This window comes from Mus musculus, chromosome X (genome assembly GCF_000001635.26).
Source record: "Mus musculus strain C57BL/6J chromosome X, GRCm38.p6 C57BL/6J".
In the NCBI taxonomy this organism is placed as follows: Eukaryota; Metazoa; Chordata; class Mammalia; order Rodentia; family Muridae; genus Mus; species Mus musculus.
Genome location: NC_000086.7, coordinates 41876396 through 41898529, shown reverse-complemented (window position 1 = coordinate 41898529; position 22134 = coordinate 41876396). Strand labels below are relative to the sequence as shown.

At 39.1% G+C, this 22134-nt stretch overlaps 1 protein-coding gene across 4 annotated transcripts in view; it reads left to right on the top strand.

The window, feature by feature from the left end:
* Thoc2 (THO complex 2) overlaps nt 1–22134 on the top strand; it is a 116946-nt gene that overhangs the window by 13408 nt on the left and 81404 nt on the right. For all 4 annotated transcript variants that reach the window (XR_001782751.2, XR_003953012.1, XM_006541503.4 and 1 more), the window contains exons 2-4: nt 680–738; nt 16530–16621; nt 18593–18644. Coding sequence is in view for 2 of the 4 variants with exons in the window: in XM_006541503.4 (XP_006541566.1) it covers nt 680–738; nt 16530–16621; nt 18593–18644 (203 nt within the window). In the remaining 2 variants the exon portion in view is untranslated. The remainder of the gene's footprint in view (nt 1–679; nt 739–16529; nt 16622–18592; nt 18645–22134) is intronic.

Genomic DNA, 22134 nt, shown 5'->3' with positions numbered 1-22134 from the left:
TGGATTTTTTTTTATTAGGTATCTTAAAATGAAGATGTTCTAATTCTGTCATTTTATTGGCATATATTATTGTACAAAATAATGGGTCTCATTATGATCTTTTCATTTCTGTGTACAATTTACTGTGGTCATATCCAATCCTATTCATTCCCTCTTCTCTCTGCCTGCCCATCGCGGTGCTCCGTTTATGTTTTAGCCATTGTCAAAAAAAGAAAAAAAGAAAAAAAAGAGAAATCTAGATTTTTCATTCACCATTCCCTCTGTTGGCTGAAATAGTTCAAAATGGAGACATTTGATTTTATAGAGGGTATCAAATTCCTATGGTAGCAGAGGCTGCTGATTCTCCTTTCCTTACCTCTTAAGTCCTAGGATTACAGTCATTCACCACTATGTCAAGTAGTGATGAATTTCTTACTTACTTATTTCTTACTTACTATTGAGTTACTCAGTGTTTATAATGAGAGGCAGAAACATTTTATGTAAGAGATGAATCGCCAATATTTAGAAAGATGGGTCGATTGATCTCGTTCTGATGTGTTAGAAGGTTTTGTGTCATGATCATAGGTATTTAAATACATCTGGGGCATTTCTATATACTTTTTAGGAGATAAAACTTGTTCCTTAGGAATCAACTGTTTTTATGATTGAAAATTGATAGTGTTTTTGTTTTAAATTCTAGTTTACATTTATGCCGGATTCTCAGTGAAAATAAAAGCCATGACAGTTCGACCTACAGAGGTATGATTTTTTTTTTTAAAAAGTATCATAGCTATCATTTTTGGTTTGTTTAAAGTTATAAATCTTGATTTGATTTTATATAAGAGTGCATGTAATTAAGACCTTATAGTCAGTAGTAAAACTGTAGTTACAGTAAGACATCTTGGATATACACATTTTGTCTGTTTGACTTTTATAATAGTTGTATATTTGTTTAAATTTCTGTAGTTAGCTGTACCAATCATAAATGAGAGAGAAAGCTATCCTGGAAAAAAACCTATTTTGGTCATAGTTGCACTAGAAAATTTCCACCAACCAAGTTCAGTGTTTTTGCTCAAGCTGGTTGTGTTCAGGTGGTATCTGGGGAGCTTGTTAAAGGCAGTTGTCATGGAAAATATAAGCAAAGGAGTGTTTGCTGAATTCACAGATAGGATATACTAAGTAAAAATGCTCCATAATTAAGAAGGATGTAGATTTTACTTTTATAGGATTTTACCATTTAGCTTTCATTAATTTAAAACTAGGAACATGGATTTGGCAAAAGACAGGCCAGAAAGCAATTGTGTCTTTATTTATAATGTTTTTACTTATAGCTTTCATTGGAGATAATATTGTACGTTTTGGTATGAAATCAGTATTTTTATAATTAATAGTTTATTTTAACAAAATAAATATATAACAATTATTGTAGAGACATGGCATTGTGAATAGATGATTAAGAACAGTGTTTTTCCAGCCAGGCGTGGTGCCACACGCCTTTAATCCCGGCACTTGGGAGGCAGAGACAGGCGGATTTCTGAGTTCGAGGCCAGCCTGGTCTACAGAGTGAGTTCCAGGACAGCCAGAGAAACCCTGTCTTGAAAAACCAAAAAAAAAAAAAAAAAAAAAAAAAAAAAAAAAAGAAAAAGAAAAAGAAAAAGAAAAAAAAGTGTTTTTCCTATAGAAAAACTTATTTTGGTTTTACCAAAAGTTGAGTATTACCTTAATTTAAGAGAATATATTTATTAGATGGAACATTTGGAGGGTTAAGGGGAAAGTATTTTTAACAAATGAAATACCAAGTTTTGGTTTCTGTTATTTTAGGAAGCTCTGTTTTAAGACTTCACATCTCAGCTGGGTTTGGTGGCACATTCCTGTAATCCTAGAACTTTGGATGCTGAGATGAGGATTGTGATTTCAAAGCCAGCCTGGGCTATGAAGCGAGTTCTAGGCCAATCTGAGCTGTATAGTAGAACCCTGTCTCAAAAACAACCAATCAAATAGCAAACAGAAAATCAAAATGTCTTTTAATAGGTCTATCATGACACCCACAAATACTAGATTTTTACCTTGTTTATAAAGTAATATAATTGGGCTGTATAAATGTATAGCTCAGCAGTAGAGCACTGGCCAGGCAAATTGGAAGCCCTGTTTTTTGTTTCTAGTATTCTAGTAAAATCTGTATGGTCACTCATAATGACTTTCAAGTGTGTGTGTGTGTGTGTGTGTGTGTGTGTGTGTGTGTGTCACAAACACATATTTGTTTTGTTTTGCCTAAGTATAGTTGACTGCTGGAAATTTAGGAAAGTATAAAAGTGTATATGTGTATAAAATTCTTCTCTCATATTGTTAAGTTCCTCTGCCTCCGTTCCTCCCAATTCACCCTCCTACCTTCCCTCTCCCCGAGATCTACTCCTCCTCTGTCTCCTTTCAAGGAAAAATCAAAACAAAACAAAACTATCAGATTCCCAGGGATATCTACTGAACATGAACATGGCCTAACAAGTTACAGTAGGACTGTGTATAATGTATAAACCTTCATATCATAGTTGGAAGTGGCAGTCCAGTAGGAGGAAAAGGATCCTAAGCACAGGCAAAAGAGTCAGAGACATATTCTACTCCCACTGTTGGGAGTCCCATAAGAATACCAAGATACATAACCATAATGTATATGCAGCGGACCTAGCTCATCAGACCCATATAGGGTCTGTGTTGTTGCTTCAGTCTTTCTGTGAGCCCCTTATGAGCCCTGCTTAGGTGATTCTGTGGGTTGTGTTCTTGTATCCTCATTCCCTCTGGTTCCTACAATCCTTCTTCTGCAGGATTTCCTGAGCTCTGCCTAATATTTGTCTGGGGGTCTTTGTTTCTGTTCCCATGAGTTGCTGGATGACAGTTGGGCTAGGCATCAATCTATGAGTATAGCAAAATACCATTAGGAATCATTTCATTGATTTTTCTTTTTCTGTTTCTTCCAAGTTGTGCCAGTATCCCTGTCTAGTTGCTATCCTTAAAACTGCTTTTCCTAAAATGTTAGCACTAATGTGAAGTATTTACTAAAATTTTTTCATGTATGAGGGTTGAATGTTTCCCTGCACATTGTGAATGTAAGTGTAAAGTTTTCCGACTCTAGCTGGCTTGGTAGTTTTAAAGCATCATTTTCTTAGGGTTTCTGTTGCTGTAACAAAACTCCATGACTAAAAGTAATTTGGGGAGGAAAAGATTTATTTCATTTTATAGCTTGCAGTCTATCATTGATGGAAGTCAGAACAGGAACTCCAGACAGGAAGATGGAAGCAGAAGCTGATGTTGAAGTCGTGTAGGAGTGCTGCTTAGCTAGGCCTACCCCTCCCTCCCTGCATACCTGGGATCACCAGCTCAAGGGTCACAGTGCCCACAGCGAACTGGGCCCTTCTATAGCAGCCATCAAAAATCAGTCATGAAACTGTACCACAGGCTTGCCCACAGGCCAGTCTGTTAGGGGACTTTTTCTCAGTTGAGGTTTGGTCTTCACAAGTGATTCTAGTTCTTGTCAAATTAGCATAAAACTAGCTAGCACAATTGACCCCTTGTCAGGTTGACACACAAATGTTAGACCCTAACATTTCTTTTTGTTCATCCTCCTATTAATGTTAATATTACAATATAAAATATTCCAACTTTAAAAGTCTCAGTCTTTAAAGATTCAAACACTTTAAAAGTTCAGTCTCTTTAAAACAGCTAAAGTCTCAGAGTTTAAGCATCTGTAAAATATTCAAATTCTCCAAAATATCCAGTCTCCAAAATATCAAGTCCTTCTAAAAATTCCAGTCACTTTAAAAATTCAGTCTCTCAACTATGTGTTCCTGGTAAAACAAAAAAGTTCCATAGTTTTTGACTCCAAGAGGAAATAACCAGGGCACAGTCAAAGCAAGCAAAAGCAAAGTTCAGCAGTGGACAGTGTTCAGTGGTTGATGTCTGGGACCTACTCTTTATCATCTGGGCATCAAAGGGCTAGAATTAGCACTCCTTGCTCTGCCAGCCACAGCTAGTTTCCTAGGCTCTGGATGGCTCCACTCCATAGCTTCGCTGTCCTTGGCATTCATCTGGCTTCTCCAAAATGCTGGGGTCTCCTGCTATAACTAGGTTGCATCTTCACCACTGTCCTTTCTTGAGTTCTCTTCAGGGACTCTGATTCTGCCACAAGGCATGAAGCCTTCTTGTTTCCATGACTGCTTCATTCCTGGGGCTTCTGTTTCAGTTGAGGCTATACATTCACCCATGGCCTGTCTTGGTCTCGAATAATGTCAAGCCTCAGCTGCTCTCCATGTCCTCTTCAGTCCTGGGATTTACACTGCTGCGGAGGCCAGACTTTTACCAATGGCTTCTCCTGGCCTCTGAGTGTTGCTCTTCATAATTCTCTAATGCAGCGCTTCTCAAGCTGTGGGTCACCACCTCTTGGTGGCTCAAACAACCCTTTCACAGGGGTCACATATCAGGTATCCTACATATCAGATATTTTACATTATGATTCATAATAGTAGCAAAACTACAGTTATGAAGTAGCAATAAAAATAATGTTCTGATTGGGTCATCACAACATGAAGAACTGTTTTAAGGGGACTTAGTCTTAGCATTAGGAAGGTTGAGAACCACTACTCTAATGCCTATAAAATCATTAGTAAACTCTTCAAAATTACTTAGTTCTGCCAGCATGAGGTATAATCTTGACCCTTCCTGGACCACAGCTTTTGTTTGCTAACTCCAAGGAAATATTTCCCAGATTTTGCCTCACTGATGCTAGTCTCTTCCTCCTCTTCTTCCTCCTCTTCTTTTGAGGCTGCAACATTTTTTCCATTTTTTGTTAATTTTTAAAAATTATTTGTTTCACTTTTATTTTATGTGCATTGGTGTTTGAATATGTGTGAAGGTGTCAGATCTTCTGGAACTGGAAGTATAGACAGTTGTGAACTGTCGTGTGAGTGCTGGGATTGAATCCGGGGCCTTTTTGCCCTTTCTCACTTCTCCAGCTGCTGTGACAGTTTTCATTGAGAGCAATCAGGCTTTTTTATACCTTTATCAGAAAGAGAATATAATGGCAGTTGCCAGGATCAATACAGTTGTAGTTGCCAGGATATAATGTGTGCAAGCTATTCAGAGTACACAAGATTGTCTAAGACCAAGTCAAGCTTACATACTTCCTTGACTTCTGAGGGAATATACAGAGAACCATAAAGTGGCCTGAACCCTTCACTGTCTGAGGGAGTGTATTAGTCTTTCAGGAACTGCACAACATATTGTGCTCCATGAGCCATGGACTCTAACCTGAAAACCTGTGAGGCATATGCCTCAGGGCAGCTAGGCCAGTCAAAGTCTATGGTTTCCCTCCCTGCAAGTCAGCCCAATTAGAGTGGATAATAGTGGATCTTTGCTTTATTAAAGGAGTTGCAAAAAAGAAAAATGTCCATGGCTCCCACATCCCACTTGAAACCACTCAAGCCAGACTGTATTGTGTGCAGGAAGAAAGGGAGTCTCATGTCTCACATATTCTTAGCTTCAAGAGTATTTGATAGTATGAAAATAGTAGGCATCATAGAATTCTTAGATGTGGGTACTTATTTTTCTGTTGAAAGAGGAAATATATAAGAAGATAGGTGTATTAGTCAGGGTTCTCTAGAGTCACAGAACTTATGGATAATTTCTAAATAGTAAAGGAATTTATTGATGACTTACAGTCGGCAGCCCAATTCCCAACAATGGTTCAGTCGCAGCTGTGAATGGAAGTCCAAGGATCTAGCAGTTACTCAGTCTCACGCAGCAAGCAGGCGAAGGAGCAAGAGCAAGAGCTAGACTCCCTTCTTCCAATGTCCTTATATTGTCTCCAGCAGAAGGTGGAGCCCAGATTAAAGGTGTGTTCCACCACACCTTTAATCCCAGATGAAAGGCGTAGCCCAGATTAAGGGTGTGTTCCTTAAACTCGGAGATTCAATCTTCTGGAATCCATAGCCACTATGGCTCAAGATCTTCAAACCAAGATCCAGATAAGGATCTCCAAGCCTCCAGATAAGGGTCACTGGTGAGCCTTCCAATTCCGGATTGTAGTTCATTCCAAATATTGTCAAGTTGACAACCAGGAATAGCCACTACAATCCACCCCTTGTCAACTTGACACAAATAATATCTCATGTTCACATGAAACAATAACAAGGTTGTAAATATGCCTAACATGATATAACTATCCCTCGTACAATCGCTAACGCATTAGTAAATTTACAATGGGCATTCATATTACTTTATAATCCTCGTTTCTGCAACTGGTTACGTGGCCTTAATTGGTATTTATAACTACCTTCCTCTACTACCCATTCTGTATTTCCTTCTCCTTCAGCCAGCACCTCAGCAGGTCTTGGCTCTTTTCCTGGAGGATTGACCCATACCTTCATTCCTGATGGGTCTGCGTCCTTTGTCATCCTGCTTGGATTAGGCTGTTGTAGTTTCCCATTGACTTTAATCACAGGACATGGTAGTACTAAGAGACGCCCTAAGGGATCTCCTACACTCCAGACATAATCTTGCTTACCACCATTGTGAAGAGGTAATCCAATTTCCCCATGGTAATCTGGATCTATCACCCCTCCTAACACTGTTATTCCTTTTTTAGCCTGTTGGTTTAAGGGCATTAGAAGCCCAAAATGACCAGGGGGAAGTCTGAGCTTCCAGTTCAATGGAATGTTTGTTGTAGCTCCTGGTAGGAGCACTCCCTTCTCTGGAGCCAAAACTTCTAGGCCAGCAGAACCTAGAGTTATGGGGACAGGAAGCAAAAATTTTCCTAGAGGGTCACTAGGAGTGATAGTAAGTGGAACTATTCCGTTTTCCACCCCTTGATTCCTGGACCCATGAATCCTGGCTATGGGTGAAACTGTACCATATATCGAGCGCTGATTCAAAGCATATACTGCCTTCTGAAGAACTCTGCCCCAGCCTTCCAAGCTGTTACCACCTAATTGGCGCTGTAACTGCATCTTCAAAAGGCCATTCCATCTTTCTATCAGCCCAGCTGCTTCAGGATGGTGGGGAACGTGGTAAGACCAGTGAATTCCATGATCGTGGGCCCACTGTCGTACTTCTCTGGCTGTGAAATGAGTTCCTTGGTCAGAAGCAATACTGTGTGGAATACCATGACGATAGATAAGGCATTCTGTCAATCCATGAATGGTGGTTTTAGCAGAGGCATTACGTGCAGGAAAAGCAAATCCATAACCAGAATAAGTATCTACTCCAGTAAGAACAAAACGCTGTCCTTTCCATGAAGGAAGTGGTCCAATGTAGTCAACCTGCCACCAGGTTGCTGGCTGGTCACCTCGAGGAATGGTGCCATATCTGGGACTTAGTGTTGGTTTCTGCTGTTGGCAGATCTGGCAATCAGCAGCAGCTGTAGCCAGGTCAGCTTTGGTGAGTGGAAGCCCGTGTTGCTGAGCCCAAGCATAACCTCCATCTCGACCACCATGGCCACTTTGTTCATGTGCCCATTGAGCAATGACAGGGATGGCTGGGGAGAGAGGCTGACTGTCCACAGAACGGGTCATCTTATCCACTTGATTATTGAACTCCTCCTCGGCTGAAGTCACCTTTTGGTGAGCATTTACATGGGACACAAATATCTTCACATCCTTTGCCCATTTGGAGAGATCTATCCACATACTTCTTCCCCAGATGTCTTTCTCACCAATTTTCCAATTGTGATCTTTCCAAGTGCCTGACCATCCAGCCAATCCATTGGCTACAGCCCATGAGTCAGTGAATAATCGTACATCTGGCCATTTCTTCTTGCAAACAAACTGTAATACCATGTGTACTGCCCGAAGTTCTGCCCACTGTGAAGATTTCCCTTCACCTGTGTCTTTCAGGGTTGTCCCAGAAAGGGGTTGTAATGCTGCAGCTGTCCACTTCTGGGTGGTGCCTGCATAACGTGCAGAGCCATCAGTAAACCAGGCTCTAGTCTTCTCCTCTTCGGTCAGTTGATCATAGGGAACACCCCATGAGGCTATAGGTGCATGCTTGGCAGCAGATGGCATTGTAACAGGAGTAGAAACCATAGGCATTTGAGCAACTTCTTCATGTAACTTGCTTGTGCCTTCAGGACCTGCTCTGGCCCGATCACGTATATACCACTTCCATTTGATAATAGACTGCTGCTGTGCACGTCCCACTTTATGACTTGCAGGGTCTGATAGTACCCAGCTCATGATGGGTAGTTCAGGTCGCATAGTGACTTGGTGTCCTATTGTCAGACGTTCAGTTTCCACTAAGGCCCAATAGCAGGCCAAGAGCTGTTTTTCAAAGGGAGAATAGTTGTCTGCAGATGATGGTAGAGCTTTGCTCCAAAATCCCAAAGGCCTTTTCTGTGATTCACCTACAGGGGCCTGCCAGAGGCTCCAAACAGCATCTCTATCAGCCACAGACACCTCAAGTACCATCGGATCTGCTGGGTCATATGGTCCAAGTGGTAGAGCAGCCTGCACAGCAGCCTGGACCTGTTGAAGGGCCTTCTCCTGTTCCAGGCCCCACACAAAGCTAGCAGCTTTCCGAGTCACTTGGTAAATAGGCCTAAGTAACACACCCAAGTGAGGGATGTGTTGTCTCCAGAATCCAAATAGACCCACTAAACGTTGTGCTTCTTTCTTGGTTGTAGGAGGGGCCAGGTGCAATAACTTATCTTTCACCTTAGAAGGAATATCTCTGCATGCCCCACACCACTGGACTCCTAAGAATTTCACTGAGGTAGATGGTCCTTGAATTTTGGTTGGATTTATTTCCCATCCTCTGATACGCATATGTGTTACCAATGAGTCCAAAGTGGTTGCTACTTCCTGCTCACTTGGTCCAATCAGCATAATGTCATCAATATAGTGCACCAATGTGATATTTTGTGGAAGATCCAAACGATCAAGATCCCTTCTAACTAAATTATGACACAGGGCAGGAGAGTTAATATATCCTTGAGGCAAAACTGTGAAGGTATACTGTTGGCCTTGCCAACTGAAAGCAAATTGCTTCTGGTGGTCCTTATGGACAGGTACTGAGAAGAAGGCATTTGCCAGATCAATAGCCGCATACCAGGTGCCAGGAGATGTGTTAATTTGCTCAAGTAACGAAACTACATCTGGTACAGCAGCTGCAATTGGAGTTACTACCTGATTTAGTTTTCGATAATCAACTGTCATTCTCCATGATCCATCTGTTTTCTGCACTGGCCAGATAGGAGAGTTAAATGGAGATGTGGTGGGAACCACCACCCCTGCATCTTTCAAGTCCTTGATAGTGGCAGTAATTTCTGCAATTCCTCCAGGAATACGATACTGTTTTTGATTCACTATTTTCTTTGGCAGAGGCAACTCTAAAGGCTTCCATTTGGCCTTTCCCACCATAATAGCCCTCACTCTACAGTTCAGGGAACCAATATGAGAATTCTGCCAATTTCTGAGTATATCTATCCCAATTATACATTCTGGAACTGGGGAAATCACCACAGGATGTGTCCGGGGACCTACTGGACCTACTGTGAGTCGGACATCAGTCAAAACTCCATTAATCACCTGCCCTCCATAAGCCCCTACTTTAACTGGAGGGCCACAATGTTTCTTGGGATCCCCTGGGATCAGTGTCAACTCAGAACCAGTATCCAGCAGACCCCGAAAAGTCTGATTATTTCCTTTTCCCCAGTGTACAGTTACCCTTGTAAAAGGCCGTAGGTCCCTCTGGGGAAGAACTGGAGAAAGGGTAACAGCAAAACCTTTGAGTGTCTTATCAAGATCCTTCCTCAGAGGAACCTGGCCACCCCTTCATTCAAGGGGTTCCGGATCTGCAAACTGTCTCAAGTCTGGAAATTGATTCACTGGCCGAGATTGCTGTTTACCACGATCTAATGTAGCCTTTCTTTCATTTGTTTGAGAATTTTTCTGCTTATACAGATCAAACAAATATGCAGTAGGCTTCCTATGTATTTCATTCCTGGAAACACCATGATTGGTTAGCCAGTACCAAAGGTCCAACCGAGTCATGCCATTATAAATTTCACCTCTCCTGTGCTGACCATTACTGGGTATGTTATTATAAACATTCTTTTGTCTACGCTGTCCATTATAATAACTAGGATCACCTTGTCTCTGGCGATTCAATGCTGCCACCTGGCCCTTGTTACCTCGGGATCCAACTAAACCCAGTGAATTTAATTCATCTAATTGAGCAGAAGCATCTCCAATGCTAAGATCTGGCACAAGGAAAAGGGAAAGAACAAAACCCTTCAAATGTGCTGGTGCCCCTCTCACCAATTTGCGTCTTATAGAGCTGGTGAAAGGCATATCTTCTGGACCTTCCCATTGTGGACAATTATGCTTTACACAATATATCCACTCTAGCATTGCAATTTCCCTAAGTCTTAAAATCCCTTCATCAACACTAAGCCACGGAATATCAGGCATCTCCAAGTCATTTCCAGTAGGCCATCTTTTGATAAACACCTCAGCCAACCATTCAAACAAACTTTTGACACCTTTTTTAACTATGCGAGCTTCCGTATTAAACCTAGAATCTCTACTCAGAGGACCCATGTCAATAAACTCAGCCTGCTCTAGTTTTATGTTCCTTCCACCCTTATCCCACACCCTTAAAATCCATTCCCACACATATTCACCAGGTTTCTGCTTGAATGAATTAGCAAACTCATTAAGCTCCTTAGTAGTGTAGCGAATTTCCTCATGGACTATACTTTCTACCTCCCCTCTAGGAGCCTGTTTTGCTTTGAGTCTGGTTACAGGTCTAGAAGAAACTATTGGTGGGCCATGAGCAGACTCTGCAAAATTAATTTCCTCATGTGGGGAAGGCATTATTTCAAGAGGTGGGGCTGAGGGTACTACTTCCTCAGGTGGGGCAAACCCTTGAGAATCTGAGGATTCAAAATTCTCAGCTTCAACATGGTCTTCCCACACATCCCCGTCCCATGTTGTAGGATCCCATTCTTTGCCAATTAGAGCCCTTACTTTAACTGTCGACACACTCTGAGGCTGAGACTTGAATTTTCTCTGTAGTTCAGCCAACCTTACAATGAGAGTTTCTGTTTGATTTTCTGCAACTTGAGCTCTATTGCTACAAGAGAGAAGATTCTCCTCAAGGACACACTTAGCAACTTTTAGATCGTTTACTTGTGTCTGGAGCCTTTCGATTTTATCACACAACTCCTTCCTTTCATTCATCATTTTTTCCACAGATACTAAGAGCAGCCAGCCAGTAAAATCATTTTTCGATTTTTTCCCCATCTTGTAGAAAGCTTTGTGCACTGAATCACCTAATTCATTAAGAAAATCAAGGGCATTAGCTTCTTTAAGTTCGGAATATAGTTTCAACCATGGGTCTTCAAAATTCTCTGAGCTCCCAGGAGGGAGAGAATCTGGAGAGGTTTCAATATTTGAAAGTGCTGGTGGATCAACAAGCCAATTCCAGTATTTTAAAAGATTCATCCTTGTACTTCTGTTACTCTAGAACCACTCCTGGTACCAACTTCTGTATTAGTCAGGGTTCTCTAGAGTCACAGAACTTATGGATAATTTCTAAATAGTAAAGGAATTTATTGATGACTTACAGTCGGCAGCCCAATTCCCAACAATGGTTCAGTCGCAGCTGTGAATGGAAGTCCAAGGATCTAGCAGTTACTCAGTCTCACGCAGCAAGCAGGCGAAGGAGCAAGAGCAAGAGCTAGACTCCCTTCTTCCAATGTCCTTATATTGTCTCCAGCAGAAGGTGGAGCCCAGATTAAAGGTGTGTTCCACCACACCTTTAATCCCAGATGAAAGGCGTAGCCCAGATTAAGGGTGTGTTCCTTAAACTCGGAGATTCAATCTTCTGGAATCCATAGCCACTATGGCTCAAGATCTTCAAACCAAGATCCAGATAAGGATCTCCAAGCCTCCAGATAAGGGTCACTGGTGAGCCTTCCAATTCCGGATTGTAGTTCATTCCAAATATTGTCAAGTTGACAACCAGGAATAGCCACTACAATAGGGCTAACTAATTTCAACACTTAGCCCACAACAATCAATAAATCCATTTTTTTGTTTGAATTCCATTCATGTCTCTGTTCCTTACTTTTACTTTGCCTTTCTTACATTTAAAAAAAACTATTGATTCTTTGTGAATGACACATTGTATACCCTAATCCTATTCTCCCAGTCCCTCCATAGCTGGCCTCTACCCTTGCAACCTCCCCTCCAAAACAAAGCAAAAACTAAAAAATAAAAATTAAACGAACAAACTCCCAACATCTTAGTGTGAAAGGTGTGGTATGTCACACTGTGTCACACAGTATACCTTTTTGCCCAAACAGCTTTACTTGTAAACGTTCTTTGCAATGATTCATTCGTCTGGTTCAAGGCCTCTGGCTTCTGCTACCCCATCAATACTGGATTCTCACCAGGATTGTTGCCCTGAGTCATGGAGATTTTGTAGCTTTGCTTCTGTAGGACGGGCTCCTTCACATACTCCAGCAGCTCATAGATGGGATAGATGGTGGGCTGGGCCAACTCAAGGCTCTGGATCTGGGTCTGGCTGGTAGCTGAGTTGGTCAGCCCACTAGCTCTCATGTCCAAGCCACTAGGCCAGCTCTCCCGTGTTTGCCTAGATGAGGGGTGGAACTAGCTCTCCTGAGTGCCAGAGCTTGGTGAGGGGCAGAACTAGCTTTCCTATACTGGTCTCTTCTTCCTTCTCCTCCTCCTCCCCTTCCTCCTCCTCCTCCTCCTCCTCCTCCTCCTCCTCCTCCTCCTCCTCCTCCTCCTCCTCCTCCTCTTCTTCTTCTTCTTCTTCTTCTTCTTCTTCTTCTTCTTCTTCTTCTTTTGTGGTTTTTCGAGATAGGGTTTCTCTGTGTATCCCTGGCTGTCCTGGAACTCACTTTGTAGACCAGGCTGGCCTCGAACTCAGAAATCCACCTGCTTCTGTCTCCAGAGTGCTGGGATTAAAGGCGTGTGCCACCACTGCCCAGCTTACTGGTCTCTTTTTAATCACCACATATTTCTCTGCTCTAGCCAACAAGCATCAATTGCCATGGGCTCTGGGCTCTTGTTAATCACCAGTTATCTCTTCCACTCTAGCTGACCTACAGATGATTAACACAAAATATTACACAAATGGCCCTGGTCGAGTCTTTGCTTCCCTTTGAAACATCAAACACCCAACCACTATTATCTGCATTGCTTTCAGCATTCTTATCATCTAAGCTCCCTGATCTCTGAACTCTAAGTGTCTTTTTCAGCTCAGATTGTAAATGTCGAAACACATGGTCAAGTCTGTCATAGCAATACCTCATGATCTGATAACAATTTCTGTCTATTTCTGTCTTTAGGGTTTCTATTAATAAAATACCATGAAACCAAAGCAACTTGTGTTTACCATTTCCTTAAATATAATAGAGGTTCATGATCATTTATAAATATTTACTCAGAAAAGCTGCAAATTAGAATCTTTCTTGGCTACTCGGTGGTCTATAATTTGGCTCATTTTATATTTCATTTGTTCAACAAAATGACCTGGGTCACTTTTCTCTATTTTAATCTTTTGTGGTTAAGATTAGAATCCACAGAGTTCCAGTGAACAGTATATAACATACTCCAAGACCACAATTAATGAAAACCAGCTGTTTTGTTCTTGTAAGTGATTGCTTAAAAAAGTCATGTGGATAATTTAAAATAAATAATATTGTGTATTTTGTAAGAAATTTTGTTAACGTAAGTGAAAAATAAAATTGACCTCATTTCTATTGTAGCAACAAATGTTTTTCTTTGTTTATATGGCTTATTTACTTTTAAACACAGTGAGGGCATAGCAGAATACTTAAAATAATAAGTTCTTCATGAAGAATTGATGTCATATTTGTTTAGAAAATGAATTTATGGACACATTTATTTCACTGCTAAATAATATCTTTATTGTTTAAAAGAAGATAGACAGTATATTTTGATTTTATTTTGTTTCTGCTTTATGATTAGTACTTACATCGGGATTTTTTTTTTCTTTTTCCAATTTTTTTTATTAGATATTTTTTCATTTACATTTCAAATGCTATCCCAAAAGTCCCCTATACCCTCCCCCCCACCCTGCTTCCTCTACCCACCCACTCCCACTTCTTGGCCCTGGCTTTCCCCTGTACTGGGACATATAAAATTTGCTAGACCAAGGGGCCTCTCTTCCCAATGATGGCCGACTAGGCCATCCTAGAGACACGAGTTCTAGGGGTACTGATTAGTTCATATTGTTGTTCCACCTATAGGGTTGCAGACCCCTTCAGCTCTTGGGTACTTTCTCTAGCTCCTACATCGGGGGGCCCTGTGTTCCATCCTATAGATGACTGTGAGAATCCACTTCTGTGTTTGCCTGGCAAAAACACTGGCAAAGCCTCACAGGATGTTCCAACTGGTAATAAGGACACATGATCCACTATGTTCATAGGAGCCCTATTTATAATAGCCAGAAGCTGGAAAGAACCCAGATGTCCCTCAACAGAGGAATGGATACAGAAAATGTGGTACATTTACACAATGGAGTACTACTCAGCTATTACAAACAGTGAATTTATGAAATTCTTGGGCAAATGGATGTATCTGGAGGATATCATCCTGAGTGAGGTAACCTAGTCACAATAGAAGTCACTTGATATGCACTCACTGATAAGTGGACATTAGCCCAGAAACCTAGAATACCCAAGATACAACTTCTAAAACACAAGAGAATCAAGAAGGAAGACCAACGCTTGGATACTTCATTCCTCCCTAGAATAGGGAATAAAATATCCATGGAAGGAGTTGCAGAGACAAAGTTTAGAGCTAAGATGAAAGGATGGACCATTCAGAGACTGCTCCACCCGGGGGTCCATGTCATAATGAGCCACCAAACGCAGACACTATTGCATATGACAGCAAGATTTTGCTGAAAGGAACCTGATATAGCTGTTTCCAGTGAGGATTTTTTTTTTAATTTTATTTTCCATAAAAGGGGATTATAACTAGGCTTTATTTTAGTTTCTTTGAGGGTGAAATGGTGTGGGGCAGGATCTCATGTAGTCAGGTTGGCCTGCAATTTGCTGTGTAGATGAGATGGCTTTAAACTCCTGCTCTTCCTGCCCCTGCTTTCTGAATTCGTGCTGGGACTATGGACTGGCTGTACACCACCATACGTGGTATTTCTATGTTTTAGAGGAAGTTTCCTTTGAGTACTTTTCTATTTCGTCATCCTGGGGATTGAACTCAGGATCTCAGCAATGCTAGGGAATCACTCTATGTTGAGCTACATTTCTCTAGCTCCTAGGCTTTATTTTATATTTGTGTTTTAGGTTTTTTTTGAGAATGTGTCATGTAGCCCATGCTGATCTGGAACTTGATATCTGGAATTTGAGATTGACTGCAGATCTGTCTACCTCTATCTCCTAAGTGCTTGGTTTACAGGCTACTATGCCCAGTTTTATGTCATGTAGGAAATAGAATACAGAGCTTTTTGCATGGTAGGCAAGACCTTGACAAACTGATTCATGTCAGTAACCCTCTATTAATGGTTTTTAGCACTCCTTGTTTTTCAACTTTAGTGATTGGAAGGAGAAAAATTATTATACAGAAATAAAAAATGACTCGAAGGTGTTCAGTCAACTTCTAACTCCCCAGTCAATAAAAGACTTTTTGTTGAGGAAATGAGGCGGTGATAATAGCATGGTTACTTGTAGTTGACAATTCTTATAAAATAGCAATTTTTGTTTGTACATATATATATTTATATATATCTTTATTTTTTTGAATTCTGATATAAATTGAAGAGAAAAAGAAGTTTAGATTTTGGGAGAAATTTCCTACCATATTTAACTCTACTCCTTAGGTCTTATTGTAGCCTCAGGATTGAATTGAGTGTACTCTGAATACATTTAGGCAAATCTGTGAAGGTGGCTAGTGGGGAGATGGTTAATTTTGTTTATATCTTGTTGGGGTACAGTGTACTCATTTAAAATATTTCTGAAAAGACACTGGCAAAATGCCCTAAAATGTGTTAGTGGGTCAGGTGTGCTAGTACATGTCCTGTAAATTCAGTACCTGGGATCTTGAGGCAGGATTGTCCTTCACAAGTTAATGAGACATTGTCTAACATTAAAAGTGGCTGGTGATGTAGCTTATTGATAGAGCACTTGCTTAGCACACATTAAGCTCCAGCACTACCAGAAGAAAAGGAAGTATTGAAGAGGAATAAAAAATATTAAATGATGTCCATAGTAAATGTGTGAATATGTGAAATTTGTAGCCATGGAAAAAAGAGAAGGGAATGCTTAACCTCTAGTTGTATTACAGTGGAGAACGAATGGTTAACTTTTCCCAAACCCATTAATGTTGTTTTTTGTAGAAGTAAAAAGATATGCTCCTACAGTAAACTTATATTAGATATATATATCTTGTTACCGATGTTTTGTAATTATGAGAAATAAAGAATAGATTTTTCAGAGTTTGCCTTTCTTGTTAAAGATACTATCTTTACACTGTGTCTTTTATGTTCAACAGATTTTCAACAAGCTCTGTATGAGTTGTCATACCATGTCATTAAAGGGAATTTAAAGCACGAACAGGCATCTAGTGTTCTTAATGACATTAGCGTAAGTATATCTATTTCAAACAGTAATTGTTTCGTATCTCCTCATTTTTGCTACAAAGCTCTTTGACGTGTATAACATGTACTTTGTCAAAATAATAGTTTTAAAGGTAATATTGGTAAGCCATTTTTGCTCTACAAAAATCGACATTTTAGTCTTTCCTTCTGTTTGTAAGGAAGAAAAGGTTATAAAAACTGGCTTGAGCAAAACAAAAGTACTGGAATGACGTCAAAGCCTTAACTAATATTTTGACTCTAGAAATAAAGTATTTTCTTCAAATAATGATACTTTTTGGTAATTATGACTATAATTTTATTTTATGAATTAAATTATTTTAAATTGCAGTTGCATAATCCTGACATTAATTTGTTTGTATCTACTTCCTACTTACTTTTAGAAAATAACAGCTAGATTTTTTTTTTAAACCTTCAAGTGGCCAGTTTGGTTTTACTTACATTTATTGGAGGATTTAGGCTAGATTCAGAGCAAATACTTTCGAATGTAGATTCAATGTAGATTGCTAATGACTCAGGCTGTTTGATAATTTGAACTGGAAGAGGGACTGTTAATTGTTAGGGTGTTTATTGTAAACTCATAATTTCAAGTGGTGTGCTAGTCTGTTGTGAGACTGGTCTTTAGATTTGTGTAAATTATTTGTCCAACTTTTCTAATAACTATTGAGATGGTATTCGGGAACTTATGTGAATTTTCTGTATGTTTATGTTTCTGTAGTTCTTTCCTGTGGGAGTTTGGAATGTGCTTCATATGATTTTTGTGCTTTTCTTGGGTAGTTTTAATGGAAGTTTTAAGTTTAGCTGTTGTGATACTCCACCCCTCCCGAAGTACATTTGAGCAGGACGAATTTTAATATATATTTCTCTTCCTTCCTGAAACTGTCTCCAGTTAACATAAAGTGGTATATTTCTTTGGAAAAAACCCTTGCATCTTTCTACTTCTGTTCTTTAATTAATCTGAGTATTTGCATTCATAACCCTTGAACAACTGAGAGCCACTAAGATAATTTCATTCTGTAAATTGAGAGTTGATATAATTTTAGTCTGTATGCAGAATTGACTACAATTATTTTTCCATTTATGAAAATAGTCTAAATAAACATTATCTATACTGTGTTTTTAGAAGTTAGTGTGTCCTATATTTTGAATACTTTATTATATGTATATACTTCTACCCTGCATTGCCTTTGTCATGGCTTTTCCATACTAATATATATTTGTCCAGTATCTTAATCACACATATGGATTTATATGACTCCTAGCAGCTGCCAGCTTTTTTTCTTTGAATTTCTTTCTTATAGTCTCTGAAAATAGATGAATTTTAGGGTTGCTATAGTACCAGAAAACTACTAATTACAGTAACTGAACTGTGATCCTTACTAATGGGAAATGGCTCTAAAATTGATCATGGAAGTAGCAAGCCAAGAAATAATTGTGGACTAATGCTGGTGCTTTCATCCAGAAACAAGATTTTGGGTCAGCCCCCCCCCCAAAACTATAAACAAAGAGTGAATAAACAAAATAAAAAGAAAAATTGATAATTATGTCATCTTCACAGAATCTTGAATTATAGAATAATTGCTTTTAATTGATATAAATTTTAGATTTCTGATCTTCTGACATATGATTTTTTTTTTGAGATAGGGTCTTACTATGTATATGTAGCCCTGGCTAACAAGGGGTTTGCAGACATACTGACATACTGCAGACATGACTGACAGAAGCCTGCTTGCCTGCCTGCCTCTGCCTGTCTGTACTGGGATTAAAGGCCTGTACACATGCAGCCCAAGTCCTTTCTTCTAACTGATCGACATTCTTATACTTATGAACCTTACCTTGGAGAATTCTAATGTAGACATGCTGGACTTTAGTTGACTTCTACTTGATTGATGAGAATTGTTTTGAAATAATAACACTTTTTCCGTGCTATTCTGGAACTGATTGTAAATCTTTAATGTAGGAATTCCGTGAGGATATGCCTTCTATCCTTGCTGACGTGTTCTGCATATTAGGTAGGTGGGAAATGTTTATTTTGCATGTAACAATTTTGTGATAAGATCAGGTTAAATGCTTTTTTTTTTTTACAAACGTGCAGATTTTCTGCAAATCTTCAATCATTTTTAACTTTACACAGAATATAGTTTTGTAAATCAAATATAATTACTTTATAAATTTTATAATTTAATTTAACAGTATACTTTTTTGATTGATAATGTATATTTATGTAAGTTTGAGCTAAATGGGCTAATTTCAAGTAAAAAAAAAGTCAAGTTTTCTCACATTTGCCTGCATTTCTGCAATTATAGTAACTACATCATGTCATTCAATGAGATTTCTCTGAATCTCAAACGTTCCCTTTTAAGTCTTAATTTTAAAATGAGTAAGATTAGTCAAAGTCATTAAAAGTACATTGGTTTTGAGGATAAAAAGTTTGTGTTGTATTTATCCAGAATTCATATAAGAATTCATATAAGACTTTTTTCTCAAAAAGGAATAATTCTTTGATTTCCAATTAAAGGTAGTGTCTCTGAGGAAAACATGGATTTACAAATAATATGTTTTGAAAATTTATTTGTCTAATCTTAGCTATTGATTAAATAACTGAGCATGGCTTCCCCATCAGTTTTGTTCTTTCTGTAATTTTGAGTCCAAACATATAACATTGCTAGACATATATTACCTTTAAAGCAAGCCTTATCTTCAAGGGTTTGCCAAGTTGGAGTTACTTCAGTTTATTACTTTTAATTCCCAGGATTTGGTGAGTTAATTAAATGGCTCACTGAGTATTTAGAGTTTGTTCTTAGCTAATATGAATTCCTTTGGTTTTTGAGAATGTTTCAAGTTTCAGAACAGTGGCAATTTTAGGAACAGGTTAAAATATATTTGAGCGAGTGATAAATGTGAAAGAAAGGTCACTAATGAGTCAGCCATGTGTCCTGTTTTTTCCCCCTCCTGGAAAAATCATTAATAGGTAAATAAAATTAATAATGAAATAAATAAATAAATAAAATCAGTAATAATTTTTTACACCCAACTGTCCTGGTTTGAATGATAAAGTACATCTTCACTGTATTTAACTGATTGGTTTATACAAAATGAAAAAAGATACTTAATATTTGAAAATGATGCTAACAAATATTTAATACACAACAAATTCCAATGTAAACACAATTGTCTTTTTCCACAAATTATATATTTAGGAAACCAATTTCTAGGAGCTATTTTTTTATTTTATTTTTATTAGGTATTTTCCTCATTTACATTTCCAGTGCTATCCCAAAAGTCCCCCATACCCCCTCCCCCACTCCCACTTTTTGGCCCTGGCGTTAGGAGCTATTTTTGAAAGATGTTGTCCTTAGTAGTGTTGTCTTTCTTTAGTACTCATCAGTTACTAGCCTTTTCGCTCTCTTCGATTCTTCAAATCTAGTAGTTTTTAAAAAGTTGACTTATTTTATTAAAATAATACCTTTCCTTCATTTTTTTAGCCAAGTGACTCTTTCTACAGGTCATTGCATATTATTGTAACATAGATTCATGATGGTGATATATAGTTACTTTGGGGGAAATTTATTCCATACTACCCAACCCATTTTTACAGGCATGATTTGAATCCCATACTTGATTAAGAATATCCTTCATCTGCCCCCTCGTGCACACTCACTCTAGGCAGGAAAAAATGATACAAGGATGACTCCAGAACAAGTAGAGAAATTAGGATTAAGAATGTGATCTAGGGCTCTAGAGATGGCCTAGAGCTTAAAAGAGTAGATAGAGGCTGCTCTTTCAGAGGTCTAAGTTCAAATTCCCAGCAACCAAAGGGTGGCTTGCAATCATCTACAATGAGATCTGATGCCCTCTTCTGATGTGCAGGCATCCCTCCAGACAGAACACTGTAGACATACTAAAAAAATAAATCCTAAAAAAACAAAAAGGAATGTGATCTAGCTGGCTGGGAAGGCTCAGTAGTTAGTAACACTTGTTGCTCTTACAGAGAACAGAGATTTAGTTCCCAGCACCCACATGGCAGCTCCTCATCCTTAGGTCCAGTTGTAGAGGATCTTAACCTCCATAGGTACCATGCTTAACTGTGTATTTGTACATATACATACACACAGTTAAAACTCGTGCATATAACGTTTGCAAGACCAGTGGGCCTCTCTTCCCAATGATGGCTGACTAGGCCATCTTTTGATACATATGCAGCTAGAGACACAAGCTCTGGGGGGTACTGGTTAGTTCATATTGTTGTTTCACCTATAGGGTTGCAGACCCCTTCAGCTCCTTGAGTGCTTTCTCTAGCTTTTCCATTGAGTGCCCTGTGTTCCATCCTATAGATGATGGTGAGCATCCACTCCTGTATTTGCCAGGCACTGGCATAGCCTCACACGGGACAGCTATATCAGGGTCCCTTCAGCAAAATCTTGCTGGCATATGCAATAGTGTCTGCGTTTGGTGGCTGATTATGGGATGGATCCCTGAGTGGGGCAGTCTCTGGATGGTCCATCCTTTTGTCTCAGCTCGAAACTTTGTCTCTGCAACTCCTTCCATAGGTGTTTTGTTCCCAATTCTAAGAAGGGGCAAAGTGTCCACACTTTGGTCTTCATTCTTCTTGAGTTTCATGTGTTTTGCAAATTATATCTTGTATCTTGGGTATTCTAAGTTTCTGGGCTAATGTCCACTTATCAGTGAGTACATATCAAAGGGGAACGCCAGGGCCAAGAAGTGGGAGTGGGTGGGTAGGGGAGTGGGGGGGAGGGTATGGGGGACTTTTGGAATAGCATTGGAAATGTAAATGAAGAAAATACCTAATTAAAAAAATTGAATCTATAAAAAAACTCATGCACATAAAATTAATCTTTAAAAAGAATGAGAGTTATGTGTAATAATGATGATGATACTAATAATAATATGGCATAGGTGCTATTTTTGGAACACCTTTCATATTTTAGGCATCATGTTAAAGTTTTTCATCTTATAACATCTTATATCTTAATCTTATAACAACTATATGGTAGGTATGCAGATAGGCAAAATGAGGTTTAGTGAGAGGGAGCCTGAGTAACTTGAGAGGCTGATTCTGAAGTAACATGATGCACTGATGAGACCTTGGAGGTGGGCCAGTTGGCTGATGATGTAGAAGACAGGAGGAGGAGGAAGCTGAGGGCTTTTTAGATAATCATAGGGGAAATTAAAAAAGAACGTACTAAGTGCTAATTAAGGATACTGGACGGAATAAGGTATGATGAAACATTTATTTGAATGCTGTTTTGAGTAAGAAGGAAAATAATAATGAAAATAGAGGAAGTATAATTGGGATAACTACTAAACTGTGTGTTGAGACAGGTTAACTAACAGATTTCCTGAGGTCCTGTTCAGTATTACTACCATAATCACAAGCTGAGAGAATAGTACCTTAATCAGGTCAGGTAGCTACGAGGACTTGAGCACCATGTGCCTGAACTTAAGGACCTTAGTGATGTCATCTTAACAACTAACTCAGAG